Genomic DNA, 15978 nt, shown 5'->3' with positions numbered 1-15978 from the left:
ATGTGAGCCTATTTTGGTCTTTAATCTCTGAGTAATGCTTTGTGGTTTTCTTCATAAAGGAATTGTATATATTGTACCAAATGCATTCCTAGAAAATAGGTATTTCCAATGTCATGTTAATTTTTGTTTTTTTTCTTGGGAAGATGGGAATCACAACGTACTGGCTTCTTACATGCCTGTCTGGAAAACCACTTACAATTTTAAAAAAAGGTCTTTAGAAGGTCAAATAGAGCCATAAGAAAAATGGAGTGAGAGACCCAATCCCTTTTACACATACAACAGGGCAATGTGCCGCACAGCGCCAGCTTCTCCAGACACACGAGTGACGGGACAGCTCTTGGTCAGATTCACTATAAAGATGTCTTTTCACTCAGAAAACTCAAGCGGCACTTGATGAATGTAGCTGACATGATGATGTGACGTCCAGAGCCCTCCACGTGGGACTGCCGGCCCCTCAGCCCCTCCGCTGCAGAGGCACACTCTTCCCAGGGACCTTCAGCCAGTGACAGACTGAGGGGTAGACAGGCCTGGCCATCTCAGTCCTACACAGGACCACCTGATGGCCAGTTCTGCTCCTCTGCATTGCAGACACTCTCAGCTCCGGCCCATTGCTCTGCTCTGTGCTGTCTGCAGGGCCCTGCTCCACATCTCATTCCATCTCAGTATTGGTGCCAGTGTGTAGTCTGTTCTTCCCCAGTTTCAACTTGCTAATCTTCACTTGAGAGCTCTAAGTCTCAACAAAAGTGCAAATACAGGTACAGAATGAAATCTTAGTTGAAGTAACAACAAATTACAAATACTAATTTTTTAAAATGAAAATATTTCCTTTCCTCAACATCCAGTAAACAAACTTTCTATCCCAGGTTTAGAAAACCCCGATAATTCTGTTTATGAAAGAATGTGTTTTGGTAGTTTGATGTGATGATTTTTGTTAAATATAAAAAGCTTTACCAAAAGAGCTAGACTATCATTTTTTAAGTTTTTTTTTTGAGACAGAGTCTCGCTGTTGCCCAGGCTGGAGTGCAGCAGCACAATCTCAATTCACAGCAACCTCTGCCTCCTGGGTTCAGGAGATTCTCCTGGCTTAGCCCCAAGTAGCTGGGATTACAGGTGCACGCCACCATGCCTGGCTAATTTTTGTATTTGTAGTAGAGACAGGGTTTTGCCATGTTGGCCAGGCTGGTCTCGAACTCCTGACTTCAGGTGATCCACCCATCTTGGCCTCCCAAAGTGCTGAGATTTCAGGCGTGAGCCACCACGTCTGGCCCATTATTTAAAAGTTGATTCCCTCATGACGACCGCCTTACAGGAATAGATGCTCCATCAATTCCCATAGGATTTGGACTTACAGAACCAGGTCACAAGTGACTTCATGTGTCTTACAGCTGTTGGGCTATACAATGGTATTTTCCTGAGTCTTGGAAGCAGCTTTCATTTGAAGGCCTCCCCAGTGAATTTCTCCTGAGACTTCTGAGTAAAACCTAGGATGTGAATGGGCTGAACTCCAGATTTTGCCTTCTATATGCAGGAAACGCTGATGCCACAAGAGATTGTGTCTAAGGGCAAGGGTGCCCTGGTTCTTCGCTGCTAAGGCTATTTGGAATGCAGTGGTTATTTTTCAGAAAGAAATAAATGGTATTGTACTAAGTCGTAAGTGTTAAGAGACATGCTGTGATGGTTGCTGACTTTATGTGTCACCTGACTGGGCCAAGGGATGCTGAGATGGCTGGGAAAACATTACTTGGGGCTGTGTCTATGAGTGTTTCTGGAAGAGGTTAGTGTTTCAATTGGCAGAATGAGCAAAGATCACCTTCATCAATGAGGATGAGCATGATCAATCTGCTGAGGGCCTGAACAGAACCAAAAGGCAGAGACAGGAAGGGCAGATTTGCTCTCTGCTTGAGTTGGGATGTCCATCTTCTCCTCCCCTCCAACACTGGCACTCTCTGGTTCTCCAGCCCTTGACCTCAGACCCGGGACACCACTGGCTCTCCTTGTTCTTAGATCCTCAGGTTTGACCGAGAACTATGCCACTGGCTGTCCCAGGCCTCCAGCTTGCAGACGGCAGACCATGGGTCTTCTCAGCCTCCAGGACTGCATAAGCCACTACTTCACGAGAAGTCTCTTTCTATATCCTATTTGTTCCATTTATCTGGAGGAGCCTAATACACATGCAAAAAGTATAAAAAGAAAATATGGAAAAATAGAATAGCAAGCATAATTTTATTCAAAATACAACTGGTTAGCTCATAAAAATTGCTCAGAAATATTGCCGGGCACGGTGACGCATGCCTGTAATCCCAGCACTTTGGGAGGCTGAGGCGGGTGGATCACCTGGGGCCAGGAGTTTGAGACCAGTCTGGCCAGCAAGGCGAAACCCTGTCTCTACTAAAAATACAAAAATCAGCTGGGCGTGGTGGTGCACGCCTGACATCCCAGTTACTCGGGAGGCTGAGGCAGGAGAATCACTTGAATCCAAGAGGCAGAGGTTGCAGTGAGCCGAGATCGTGCCACTGCACTCCAGCCTGGGTAATGGAGTGAGACGCCATTTCAAAAAACAAAGAAATACCAAACAATGATATGTACCAACAGTTGGTCCTAAGTGAAGTTGGCCTTTTACATTTATCACTATTGGTTAGCTATTTTCCATGTGGAACTTCTCAGGCACATAAAACATATAAACATTTCTTTCTTTTTTTTGTTGGAGACAAGATCTTGCTCTGTTATCCTGGCTGGAGTGCAGTGATGCAATCATGGTTCACTGCAGCCTCGATTTCCTGGTCTCAAGCGATCCTCCCACCTCAGCCTCCCAAGTAGCTGGAACCACAGGCACATACCACCATGCTCGGCTAATTTTTTTTTTTGGGGGGGTCTTGCTCCGTCACCCAGGATGGAGTGCAGTGGCGCAATCTAGGCTCACTGCAACCTCTGCCTCCTGGGTTCAAGTGATTCTCCTGCCTCAGCCTCCTAAGTAGCTGGGATTACAGACATGTGCCACCATGCCCGGCTAAATTTTTTGTATTTTTAGTAGAGATGGGGTTTCACCATGTTGGCCAGGTTGGTCTTGAACTCCTGACCTCAGATGATCTGCCCGCCTCGGCCTCCCAAAGTGCTGGGATTACAGGTGTAGCCACTGCGCCCGGCCCTTGGCTAATTTTTAAGGTTTTTTTTGTAGAGATGGGGTCTCAATATGTTGCCTAGGCAGGTCTTGAACTCCTGGCCTCAAGTAGTCCTCTCACCTCAGCCTTTCAAAGTGCTGGTATTACAGGCTTGAGAGACTACACCCAGCCAAAATATAAACATTTGTAGGAAAGCTAAATCTAAGACAACTTTTAGGGAAGACAACATGTAAAACTCTATATAAAAAGCTTCTGTGACTGAAGGACAGCAGCAAAAGGATAATAAAATAATTTTAAGTCCTTTATTTTGAATATCAGAATTACATTTTCAAAATATGATATAATTTATATTTAAAGGTATCAGTACCATAAATCTGTATCTTACAGCAGGAAATATAAGAGTAAACAGCCTATATACACTTTGCACTAGACACAATTTTATGTACACAACTCTATACAGCATCTACTCTTCTCCAGAAAACCCACCTACAATCCATCTGTCTGGACTGCGGACAAGTGGTTCTTTCTGAGTCAGGACCTCACTCTGTCACCCAGGTTGCACTGCGGTAGTGCAATCATGGCTCACTGCAGTCTTGACCTCCTGGGCTCAAGCAATCCTCCCATCTTGGCCTCTTGAGTAGCTAGAGAGGCACACACCAACATGTCTGGATACATTTTGTATTTTTGGTAGACACAGGGTTTCACCATGTTGCCCAGGCTGGCCTCAAACTCCTGGGCTCAAGTGATCCGCCTGCCTTGGCCTCCCATAGTGCTGGGATTAGAGGCGTGAGTGACTGTGCCCGGCCGACAGTGGACAAGTTTTACAAATAAACCAAAATGAAAAGATTCTCACTTTTCAGCTGCACATGGTGGAAATGTACATGTATGATGATGAAGTTGGAGACATTTCTCACACTGAAGACATTTAACTTTGTTCCATGCCAGCCATGAGTGACAGCGCTAGAGATTCCACTGTGGGAAGAATAAAAATAAGGTTAAAACAACAAGTTTAAATGTTGAAAAAAAAAATTTTTTTTTCGAGATGGAGTCCCAGTCCGTTGCCCAGGCTGGAGTGCAATGGTACGATCTTGGCTCACTGCAACCTCCACCCCCAGGGTTCAAGCAATTCTCCTGCCTCAGCCTGCTGTGTAGCTGAGATTTCAGGCATGTGCCACCATGTCCAGCTAATTTTTGTATTTTTAGTAGAGACAGGGTTTTGCCATGTCGGCCAGGCTGTTCTCCCAACTCCTGACCTCAAGTGATTCAGTCAGCCTCCCAAAGTGCTGGGATTACAGGCGTAAGCCACCGCACCAGGCCAGGAGCTTTAAATTCCTAAAAAAATTTTTAAGAAGTCTAGCTTTTGAAAAGAAAGTTACAAAAACTACATGATAGTGGAGTGTGACAGAAATCTATTCTGCCATCGACTTTATTTAATAGGAATTTTAGAAATCTGTTGTAATAAATGGCATACCAGAAAGTAAGATCCTCAGGCTTACAAATATTCCACATGCACTCACCCTCACTGTAATGCTTAAAAAGCAATTCAAAGCATGGGACAACTGCTAAGGGATTTTTCAGTTTTGAAATGGTGAGAAAATCTAATTCTTCATGGGATCAGTAACAAAACAATGACACATACTCCTAGTTACAAGAAAATACAGAGGTAGAACACTTTAACATGATATACTCACAATGGGGAAAGGATCCTCTACAGACGGCTTTGTTTAAAATGGTTACAAGAAACATATGGCAGTTTTTAAAATCAGACTCCATTTTCTCTATAGATTCCATTCTAGGAATAAAAGTAAATTTCAATTAAGTGAGGGCATTGGGGGTTTATATATAGGCTTTAAGATATCTGTGGAGTAATTTCAAATGTGTTTTGATTTAATGATTTAAAATCCTAAATCTAAAGATCATAAAATAAAACACATAGCATCCTACCCTACTTTAAAATAAAAAATGTCAAAGTGTTTCAAAGGAAGGTTCATTAGGATATAAAGCTGTGCTGTGCTGTTTCCAGATAGTATCTAGTTCTGGAACTAGGAGGACCAAAGACACTCCCTTTTCCTTTAAAAAGTTCTGTTTTTATTGTTTACAAGCATACGTTCTCTTTGAAATAAAGAACATATTAAGGATATAAACCTTAAAATTTGAAATTATTTTTAAAAAGCCCTTTTTTTTTTTTTTTTTGAGATGGAGTCTTGCTCTGTCGCCCATGTTGAAGTGTAGTGGCACAATCCACCTCCTGGGTTCAAGCAATTCTCCTGCCTTAGCCTCCTGAGTAGCTGGAATTACAGATGCCCACTATCACGTCTGGCTAATTTTTGTATTTTTAGTAGAGACGGGGTTTCGCCATGTTGGTCAGTCTGGTCTCGAACTCCTGACCTCAGTTATCTGCCCTCCTTGGCCTCCCAAAGTGCTGGGATTACAGTTGTGAGTCACGCAGTCTGGCCCAGCTGCTTTTTTTTTTTTTTTTTTGAGACAGAGTTTCGCTCTTGTTGCCCAGGCTGGAGTGCAATGTAGTGATCTCGGCTCACCACACCACAACCTCCGCCTTCCTTGGTTTAAGCGATTCTCTTGCCTCAGCCTCCCGAGTAGCTGGGATTACAGGCATGCACCACCACGCCTGGCTAATTTTGTATTTTTAGGAGAGACGGAGTTTTTCCATGTTGGTCAGGCTGGTCTTGAACTCCTGACCTCAGGAGATCTGCTTATCTTGGCCTCCCACAGTGCTGGGATTACAGGCGTGAGCCGCCACTGCGCCCAGCCTTTCTTTTTTTTTAAGAGAAATATCGAACACATGTAAGAGAGAACTTCGTAAGGGGCTTCCATGGCCCACTGCCCAGCCATGGCAGGTGCCACCCAGGTGCCAAGCTTACACCGCCACAGCTCCACCACAGTATTCGGAAATAAACCGGAGACATCAGAGCACTGCAGTCATGAATATTTCATAAGTATAAATGTATACTTTAAAGATAAAGATTCCTTTCAAAACACAGCCACAACACCATTTGAGTCAGCAATATAGCAATATAAAGCAAGTAAGACTTCTATTTCCATCCCTGCAAGGATGGCTTCATCTACTATCTTAGTTTCTAGATTCAGAGTACAGCCAAGAGGAGATTTTCAATTATATTAGCACTCAAATGAACTCTTACCTCCTTACTGACATGGAGGAAGTACAGACTATTATTGTAACAACCCAGTCAACCAAACATGTGCTTTTCCTTCATGGTAGTAATAGCAGAACTACTGTGGCACTGACTTCACAAACAGGACAGGTAACCAAATACTGAGCTGTACACTGGGGTTCACAGTAGAGGATGGCAGTGCTGGAGGGAACTGCTCCTGCGTCCACTTTCCCTTGATTCAGTGCACTTGCCTATGTGATGTGTGCGAATAACGAACACTCAAAATACAGTATCTTTCAGAGCTCATCCAAAATACAACTTTGGAGAACAGTCTAGCATGATGTCCAGAATTCGGTTTAAAATAATTCAGCAAGTGTGACGGGGGAGGTGGGCACAGACATGACAGAGCTGTCCTCACTGGCACAGCCGAAGCAGGTGCCAGCACGGCGTTCACAACTGTCCTTGCCACTTCTGTTTGAAGGTGTCCACGATAAACATTAACAAAACCTACACAATATAACATGAGTGTAATCTAAAAATGTTTGCCTGTTCAGTTAGAAGACCTCAGATTTTTAAAAATGTTTTACTTCTCACAAAAAACTTGTACTTTTTTTTTTTTTAAACTCTGGGTCTTGCTATGTTGCCCAGGCTGGTCTTGAACTCCTGGGGTCAAGCAATTCTCCTCTCTCAGCCTCCTGAGAGGCTGGGAAGACGCTGTCTCTAAAAAAAGAGAAGCTGAAGCTGAAATGGTTAGAGCGCAGATGCTTCAGAAGTCACATACTTACCGCCAAGCGCCCAGGCCTGCCTGCCAACCGTCTGCAAACATGAGGGCCAAGTTCAACACCTTCATGATCGCTTCTTTCACAAAGCTGACCTGGAGACGAAAGTCGCAGAACACAAACTGTGTAACTAGGTTTGGACACTGATACCAGCACTTTCACCTATTTTAAATGAATCACAGAAAAAGCTCCTCACCACCGTGACTGCCTTCTATGTATATGGAAGGGTACTAGGCTCTGAACCATGCCCACTTGGGAACAGGCACATGCATTCACTGAATGGAATATACAGGCGGTATTAGCAGTAGAGCCAAACCAACAGAACAAACTGTTAAGACCTTTTCCTGGGATGGCCATTTAAATTCACCAATGAAACTCGGATAAAGAATTCCAATGGTTTTAACATGACGGAATTCCGTCTATTCATGTGAAGTGGACATACTGTTAACTGCAGACACGATTTTCCAACTGAATCCAAGAGTAACGCAGAGTGAGTGCTGACTATCAAACACAGTTCTCATGTTGCTCTTAGATACAATTTCTATGAATAGGGCACTCCTCCTTGTTTCTTTTTGAGACAAGGTCTTGCTCTGTTACCCAAGCTGGAGTGCAGAGTGCAGTGGTGTGATCACAGTTCACTGCAGCTTCGAACTACTGGCCTCAAACGATGCTCCCACCTCAGCCTTGCAAGTAGCTGGGCCTCCAGGTGTACACCACCATGTCCGCTAATCTTTTTAATTTTTTGTAAAGACAGAGTCTTCCTATGTTGCCCAGGCTGGTCTTGAACTCTTGGCCTCATAAGATCTGCCTGCCTCAGTTTCCCAAAGTGCTGGGATTATAGGCATGAGCCACTGTGGCTGGCCTGGGGCATTTGTTTGTAACCTCATTTGATCTGGTTCTTCCTTAAAGAATATTCTACAGGACAGAAGCTTAATCACCATAAAATTCCAAAGCAGGCAGACAGCGCCACTCGCCCAGCAGGGGCCACATCTGCAAGAGACATCTCATGTACCTTTTCTCTCAGCAGACACCGGTCATGGATGGTTGACAGATACCTATAGTGAATTTTAATCAACTGATCTAAATCCTTGGCTTCCTCGACTTGATGTTGAAACTCCAGCCCTGTACTGTGGAGAATCTTGGAAGAGAAAGATAAAAAGCTTAATCAGCAGCCGTGAGGACTTGTGTGCTGCACACAAATCTTCTTTACTAAGCTCTTCTACTCCTCTCAAATTCTTCCTTCAATAATCACAATCTAGAAAGTTTCATAAAGTACCATCTTCAGAGGCTGCCTGGATGCTCTGGCGTTCTGATCCAGAGGATGGTGGGGGTTAGTCCTGTAGGACACCCACTTGCACAGTGAATGAGTGAACGCCAAAGTCTGGACTAACAGATTCCCTGGCAGGAAGGGGCAAGTACATTAAACTGTATATAAGACACATTGATTAAAAAAAAAAAAAATCAAGTAAATGTGTTACTTTTACACAAATAATTACAGTGAATTTCTTTTTTTTTTTTTTTGAGATGGAGTCTTGCTCTGCCGCCCAGGCTGGAGTGCAGTGGCCGGCTCTCAGCTCACTGCAAGCTCCACCTCCCGGGTTCACGCCATTCTCCTGCCTCAGCCTCCCGAGTAGCTGGGGCTACAGGCGCCCGCCTCGTCGCCCGGCTAGTTTTTTGTATTTTTTAGTAGAGACGGGGTTTCACCGTATTAGCCAGGATGGTCTCGATCTCCTGACCTCGTGATCCGCCCGTCTCGGCCTCCCAAAGTGCTGGGATGACAGGCTTGAGCCACCGCGCCCGGCCTGTGAATTTATTTCTTAAGTTCCTTTTCTCATACACTGATCTTTCTCTAAAATGAGTATAAGCATACTTCAAATAAAAAACAAACTAAGAAAAAACTTAAACTCTTATCATTTACTCTTAACAATTAGGGACTTAATGAAGGCCAACCTTGTGAAGGTCAGTAATGCAGTCAGGGGAAACATGGAGCCCCTCTGCCATAGCCTTCCTGTCCAAAACACAGGCTTCAGTGGCTCACTTCACCAAAGCAAGGTGGGTTTCAGAACTCACAGACCAGGTATAAACAGGTCTAAACAGCAATTCAAATGCCGAATGCACACTGTCCTCAATAACAATGCTCTTTTCAGAACTCACAGACCAGGTATAAATAGGTCTAAACAACAATTCAAACCCCAAATGCATACTGTCCTCTAATAACACCGCTCTTGTTCCAATTTCTAAACCCTTCTTTCAAACTTCCTCTAGAACTGGCTATTAGATGTACCAGAAAAACAGTTTCATTTACTTTGTAGTGAGTTACCTCTTGTTTTTAAGAAAAAAGTCTATAACCTGGCTGCATCTTCCTCCCAAACACCACAGTGGATTTTGGCTGTTATTAAACATTGGAGCCATTTTCTAGGGACAGCTGTCATCACTATTGAACACTAAAGGACTACGTGGCACGTTCTGAAGGCAATTCCAGAAGAGGAGCTGTGGCTGTGCCTGTCCCCAGGGGCTGCTGGACAGGAGGGACAGCGGCCTCTGGATACACATATTCCGGTATAATTACAAAAACATTCCTCCCACTGCCATGTTATTTTATGATCAAATTTGCTACATGTCCCGTTTTCACAGTCTGTAGGCATTTTGTATTTATAAACACATTATGAGTAATTCTCTATGAACAACTGTATAGATAAGGTGATAGAACTGAAGCAGATGGGAGAGGCACAAACCCTGGTCATGATGTAGTTGTGCAAGCTGTTCACGAAATGCATGAGCTTCACTCTTAAGAGGAACATGCGATGAATCTGCTGTCTTACTGGTTCTTTTTGTGGTCCAAACTGAGCAACTGTGTCTTGTTCATGTACAAGGCCTTCTTGAAGACGTGGTTTTTCCGCAGTACTAACCAGTTCTACAAAAGATTGGAAGAGCAAAGTGGACAGAAAGAGCATCAACTCAAGCCCCACTGCACCATGATGCCTGTTTTTGGCAGAAACTCGGAGGGATGTGGCCCTGGCACCACAGAAAGCACTGGCAAGGGTGGCAGGAACCGAACCTCAGTGCCTCTGGAAGGTGCAGTGGGAAAAGTTGCCTGTATCACTTTTCCTAATCAAGTTGTTGTATTTTAGATCAACTGTACATACAACTTCCGGATCTTTCTTTCAGGTATTTGACATCCGTAAACCCCCTGCTAGAATGCGCACCATTCTGGCATTTCTATACACATAAAAATGATCGACAACCACCAACCTCTTTTTTTTCTTTTTTCCAGATCTCCATATGCTTCCCTTCCCCACCAACCTCTTTTATTAAGGGCTAAAATTAAATTAAATTACAATTTATCTGCTGAAAACAAATCTTACCACCAAAAAGTAAAACATCCAGACTATATTTTGCCCACTTTATTTGCAGTAAGAGAAGAAACACTTGATTATAAATTTTTTGACATTCCAAACTTATAACAATGTCCACGGGCCATGGGACCTATTAAACAAAAACACAATTAGAACAGAAATAACCAATTACCTGCATGTTTTAATTTCAGTAGAAAACACTGTTCATACAAAGAATATAAGCATATACCTTGTAGCTGAGGGTCAGACCGTCTAAGATATGAACAGGCAGTTTCTTCTTAGCTGTGTCAACATTTTCAAAAGATATAGACAGGCTAAAGAAAGAAATTTCAGTTTTAGTTTGTGAAACCACTATGTCACACAAAAATCCTCTTTTAAAATAATTAGCATTTACATAATATTCCCCAAAAGATACTGCATTTCATAAAAGAAATGCAAACATTCCAACAAATGTATCTTTTCTAACATATATTCCAGAGCTGAAATTTGGATTTAGAAATAACAGAGAGAGGATAGGTTTTACATAATGAGTTTAGTTGTAGAAGACACACAACAATGGTAGTAATTAGAAAAAAGGGCCGGGCGCGGTGGCTCAAGCCTGTAATCCCAGCACTTTGGGAGGCCGAGACGGGCGGATCACGAGGTCAGGAGATCGAGACCATCCTGGCTAACACGGTGAAACCCGGCCTCTACTAAAAAAAATACAAAAAACTAGCCGGGCGCAGTGGCGGGTGCCTGTAGTCCCAGCTACTCGGGAGGCTGAGGCAGGAGAATGGCGTGAACCTGGGAGGCGGAGCTTGCAGTGAGCTGAGATCCGGCCACTGCACTGCAACCTGGGCGACACAGCAAGACTCCGTCTCAAAAAAAAAAAAAAAAAAAAAAAAAAAAAAGAAAAAGAAAATGTCCAAGTGCCAGGCACTATTATGTGTCCTTAGCTCATTTAATCCTCAAAATAGTCCCATCAGTGGTTCCTGAGAAATGATGCCCTCTTCCACAGTCACAGAGGCACTAAGAGGGGATGCCTGGATGCATATGAAGGTTTAAAGTGGGGAGTGAACTTCCAACCCAGAGATGTCAAAGGGCAGTGTGATTATGAACTGGCTGATCATGACACAGGCACTAGTCAGAATTTTTAGCTTTTGGCCAGGCGCGGTGGCTCACACCTGTAATCCCAGCACTTTGTGAGGCCGAGGCAGGCAGATCACGAGGTCGGATCGAGACCATACTAGCTAACACAGTGAAACTCCATCTCTAGTAAAAATACAAAAAATTAGCCAGGCATGGTGGCAGGAGCCAGTAGTCCCAGCTACTCAAGAGGCTGAGGCAGGAGAATGGCATGAACCCGGGAGGCGGAGCTTGCAGTGAGCCGAGATTGCACCACTGCACTCCAGCCTGGGCGACAAAGCGAGACTCCATCTCAAAAAAAAGAATTTTTAGCTCTTAATGGCCTGGTATGTATGCATTCACTCAGTGCTTAGCAGGCATCTACCAAATATCAATACCAAGTTAGCTGCTGCACTGAGCAGGCAATAGAAAGCCAATCTCTCTTCCCTCCAGGGACTCCCAGCCCAGTGTAGCACATGAAGATGTAGGAGTGAGCAGACCTCTGCCGGGCCCAAGAATTGGAGAGTATGTCACAGGGAGGTGGGAGGACAGCACATGCAGACACCAGAAATATTCTAAAATCCCTGAAATGCAAAGTGAGATAGGAGAGAGAACGTGGTGTGTATGTGTGCAGGACATGAGGCTGGGAAAACGGAGCCAGACAGGAAATAGCTTTCTCCCTTCCGAGACAAAGCTTAGTCCATTTGTTAGGAGGCACCCACAGGGAGCACACGCATGAGTGGTGGAAGTCACTGCTGGTGGTCTGAGGTCACTCTGGTGAGGGTCAAGTCTGTTTTGGTGGAAGGGAGTGAGGCTGAGAGAGACAGAGGCCATGGGGGAGGTCTGAGCCAGTTTTGTGATGTCAGGTGCATTCTCTAGGAGGCAGGACTGATAAACCTCACATGTGGGAGCTCAGAGAGAGGAAGCACTGGCTCCAGCCATGTGAAGGAGGCCATCAGACCCTGACAGGCTGTATGGTGGCAACTTTGTCCTTTTTTTTGGAGGGACGAGGTCCCACTATGTTGCCCAGACTGGTTGCAAACTCCTGACCTCAGGCAATCCTCCCAACTCGGCCTCCCAAAGTGCTAGGATTACTGGCATGAGCCACTGCACCTGGCCATATGGTGGCATCTCAACGTCTTTTCTTGTTTAGTGGGAGACTCACTTAGCTAGCCTCTGCCTCAATTTTCTTTTTTTTAAAATGGAGTCTCGTTCTTGTCACCCAGGCCGGAGTGCAGTGGCGTGATCTTGGCTCACTGCAACCTCTGCCTCCCAGGTTCAAGCGATTCTCCTGCTTCAGCCTCCCAAGTAGCCAGGATTCCAGGTGCCTGCCACCATGCTTTTTGTATTTTTAGTAGAGATGGAGTTTCACCATGTTGGCTAGGCTGGTCTTGAACTCCTGACCTCAGGTGATCCACCGCCTCTGCCTCCCAAAGTGCTGGGATTACAGGTATGAGCCACCATGGCTGGCCTCCATTTTCTAATAAGTAAAATAATATTAGTAAAACTCATAGGAATAGTCTGAGGATAAAATAATCTGTGTTAATTCATAGAAGACTTATTGGCACATGGTTCATGTTTTACTAATTTAAATAAAGGTGGCTTCCATATTTTACCGTGAACTATCTTCAGGATAACGCTGTCCTACTGCTTCTTGGAGTTGGACATTAAGAAAAGACACATTCTGCCACGTTTCCTTTTCTCTTATTTTATCAAAAATGGATGTGTAGAAGTCATACATGGTATCTCCTCCTTCCATTAAGAAAAAATTTCTCATGGCTTGCAAGTATTCTACCAACCTGCATGGAGAGAAAACGAGTGACGCAAAGATCTCTGGTGTTCGTAAGGCAGGATTCCAGATCAACACCAGGTTTTGTACCCTGTTTTTAGTGAAACAAGTTTACATTCTACATTTACTAAAATTAGAAATATTAACACCTATTACACTTGTTCCAATAATAAAAACAGCATAGATTTTCACCATCACAAAGGTTATCTTCTATAACTAAATGATAGAAAATTGGGCAGTCACAAAAATGTTAACAAAAAAAATCCAAATCCCATCATTTATGGTGGATTTCCATCATTAATATTTAATTTTTGGAATGTTTCTTTCCTGTCTTTTCTACGCGTTAAGAAAACCTAGTTCCTACCATATTACATATCCTGCTTTTAAATTGCCATAATTTTTATGAACTTTACAAAGTTCATATGTGGGTATGTATACACCATATTGATGGATACGCCATAGTTTCAAGAACTAGTCATCTATCACTAAGTAATTTAGTCTTTTTCATTCTGATAACAAACTTTGTAATTTTTGTAAAAACTTTTTCTGTATTTGTTTTGGGAAAGATTCTCAGAAATACAGAATTAAGTTTCACAACATAGTTAAGAAAATATTGATGGTCAATTGATTTCTCTTAAAAAATTGTTTACTGCATATCCATTTCCTACTCTAATAAAAACCGAATTGAAATAGATTTTAAAATAATCTCAACTGTTCAAGTACAATAAACTATTTACTACTTCCAAAATTAAATTACTCTTTTACCTGTAATCTTTTTTTAGAGTTTGCATGAGATTTCCACAGCAATCTAGATACTGTTTGTCAATATGAGGATAGAGGCAGGATCTCAGCGTTAACTCAAAAGTCTGGCATGTCACAGATTCCGATGATCTATCCACACATACATCACCACCAGCAAACTTCTCGTGAAAGTCACTCTGCTCCAAATACATCCTTCAAGATAAAAATGTGTCTTCTTTTTATGAGCTGCTGTCAACAGAATTCTCTTAAAACCCTAAAGTCCCATTTTTACCTTTAGTCTTGAAGTTACCAACTACTACAAAAAGAGAAAAATCTTTCTCCCAAAAATATCCTTTGAGTGAACCAGTCTCTTGAAGTTGCCACTGCCTTAGGCTCAGGTACTAGAGCTGGTCTTCCTAGTGATGAGGGCTGGACACAGCAAATGCTGGCCATCAGACAACCCGGAACTATGTGGGTATTAATGACTTACTCTAATGGACTAAGTGCAGAAAAGCAGCGTAAGCCCAGGACATACTATACGCCAATGGGGACCCTGACTCAATGGGTGTCGAGGGCCCACTCATGGCCCAGAGTTTCAGCATATTCTGGGTAAATGATGACACTTCCAGGGGCCCGAGGACACAGACAAAATTGGTACCACATGGTGGCAGGGTCAAGTCTGCAGATTTCCACAAACAACATGGAATCCAAACTATACACCTGAAATAGGCAGGCACAACATCTTGCATTCTGCTTGTTATAAAGGATAGGCAGGGCGCAGTGGCTCACAATTTGGGAGGCCGAGGTGGGCGGATCACCTGAGGTCAGCAGTTTGAGATGAGCCTGGCCAACATGGCGAAACCCTGTCTCTACTAAAAACACAAAAATTGGCTGGGCGTGGTGGCACACGCCTATAGTCCCAGGTACTTCGGAGGCTGAGGTACGAGAATTGCTTAACCTGGGAGGCGAAGGTTGCAGTAAGCCAAGATCACGCCACTACACTCCAGCCTGGGTGACAGAGTGAGGCTCTGTCTCAAATGAAAACAAAAACAAAAACAAACAAACAAAAAGAAAGGATAGCCTACAAGCGTTTTTGTTTTTAGGCCTGGAAAGCCCTACCTGCCAGAAATAAACAGTTAGCAAACATCGCACAAATTACGCCATTTCAATTCCTGATAACCTTGTGGGTGTGGATCACCTTGCAAAGTTAATGGCAAGCAGTGGATCATGAACATCATCCAATTCAAGATGCCTTTCAGCAATGGACTGCATCTTCATTAGATTCTCCTTGGTTGCCTGTTGCTCAGTAAGAACCTGTGGAGTGGAACCTTCTCCATGTCGAAGACGGGACTGTACAGATTCCAGAAAGAGAGTGTATAAACTTTTTCTTTCTGCATCTAAAACATAAAGAAATACGTAAGGTGAACTATATTCTGTTTAATCACATTAACATTAAGTAACAAAATATATATATATATATTTCGAGACAAGAGTTTCGCTCTTGTTGCCCAGGCTGGAGCGCAATAGTGTGACCCTGGCTCACTGCAACCTCCGCCTCCTGGGTTCAAGCAATTCTCCTGCCTCAGCTTCCCAAGAAGCTGGGATTACAGGCATGTGCCATCATGCCCAGCTAATTTTGCTTTTTTTTTTTAGTTGAGACAGGGTTTCACCATGTTGGTAAGGCTGGTCTCAAACTCCTGACCTCAAGTGATCCGCCCACCTTGGTCTCCCAAAGCACTGGGATAATAGGTGTAAGCCACTGTGCCTGGCCCAAGAAATATTAAATAATATCATGTCTGGGTGCGGCGGCTCATGCCTGTAATCCCAGCACTTTAGGAGGCTGAGGTGGGTGGCTCACTTACGCTCAGGAGTTTGAGACCAGCCTGGGCAACATGGTGAAATCCCAGCTTTACAAAAAATTAGCTGAGTGCAGTGGCATGTGCCTGTGGTCCCAGC

The 15978-nt window shown here is 43.7% G+C and overlaps 1 protein-coding gene across 7 annotated transcripts in view; it reads right to left on the bottom strand.

Annotated features, from left to right (window-relative positions):
- Positions 1–3407: 3407 nt before the first annotated feature.
- The window catches only part of TUBGCP5 (tubulin gamma complex associated protein 5), a 45954-nt gene continuing 33383 nt past the window's right edge, over positions 3408–15978 (bottom strand). For 2 of the 7 annotated variants that reach the window (XM_033223682.1, XM_033223842.1), the window contains exons 14-23: positions 15221–15419; positions 14047–14235; positions 13109–13291; positions 10618–10702; positions 10398–10518; positions 9768–9946; positions 8045–8170; positions 7039–7127; positions 4811–4911; positions 3410–4091 (exon numbers count right to left, since the gene is read on the bottom strand). In XM_033223682.1, the coding sequence (XP_033079573.1) occupies positions 4045–4091; positions 4811–4911; positions 7039–7127; positions 8045–8170; positions 9768–9946; positions 10398–10518; positions 10618–10702; positions 13109–13291; positions 14047–14235; positions 15221–15419 (1319 nt within the window). In that variant the 3' untranslated portion in view covers positions 3410–4044. Of the gene's footprint in view, positions 4092–4514; positions 4912–5812; positions 6761–7038; positions 7128–8044; positions 8171–9767; positions 9947–10397; positions 10519–10617; positions 10703–13108; positions 13292–14046; positions 14236–15220; positions 15420–15978 lie in introns of those variants that run through there. The other 5 variants (XM_033223600.1, XM_033223762.1, XM_033223925.1 and 2 more) reach the window with 4 other exon arrangements.

This window comes from Trachypithecus francoisi, unplaced genomic scaffold (assembly GCF_009764315.1).
Source record: "Trachypithecus francoisi isolate TF-2019V2 unplaced genomic scaffold, Tfra_2.0 Contig00089, whole genome shotgun sequence".
Taxonomy (NCBI): Eukaryota; Metazoa; Chordata; class Mammalia; order Primates; family Cercopithecidae; genus Trachypithecus; species Trachypithecus francoisi.
This window is presented reverse-complemented; position numbering and strand designations above follow the sequence as displayed.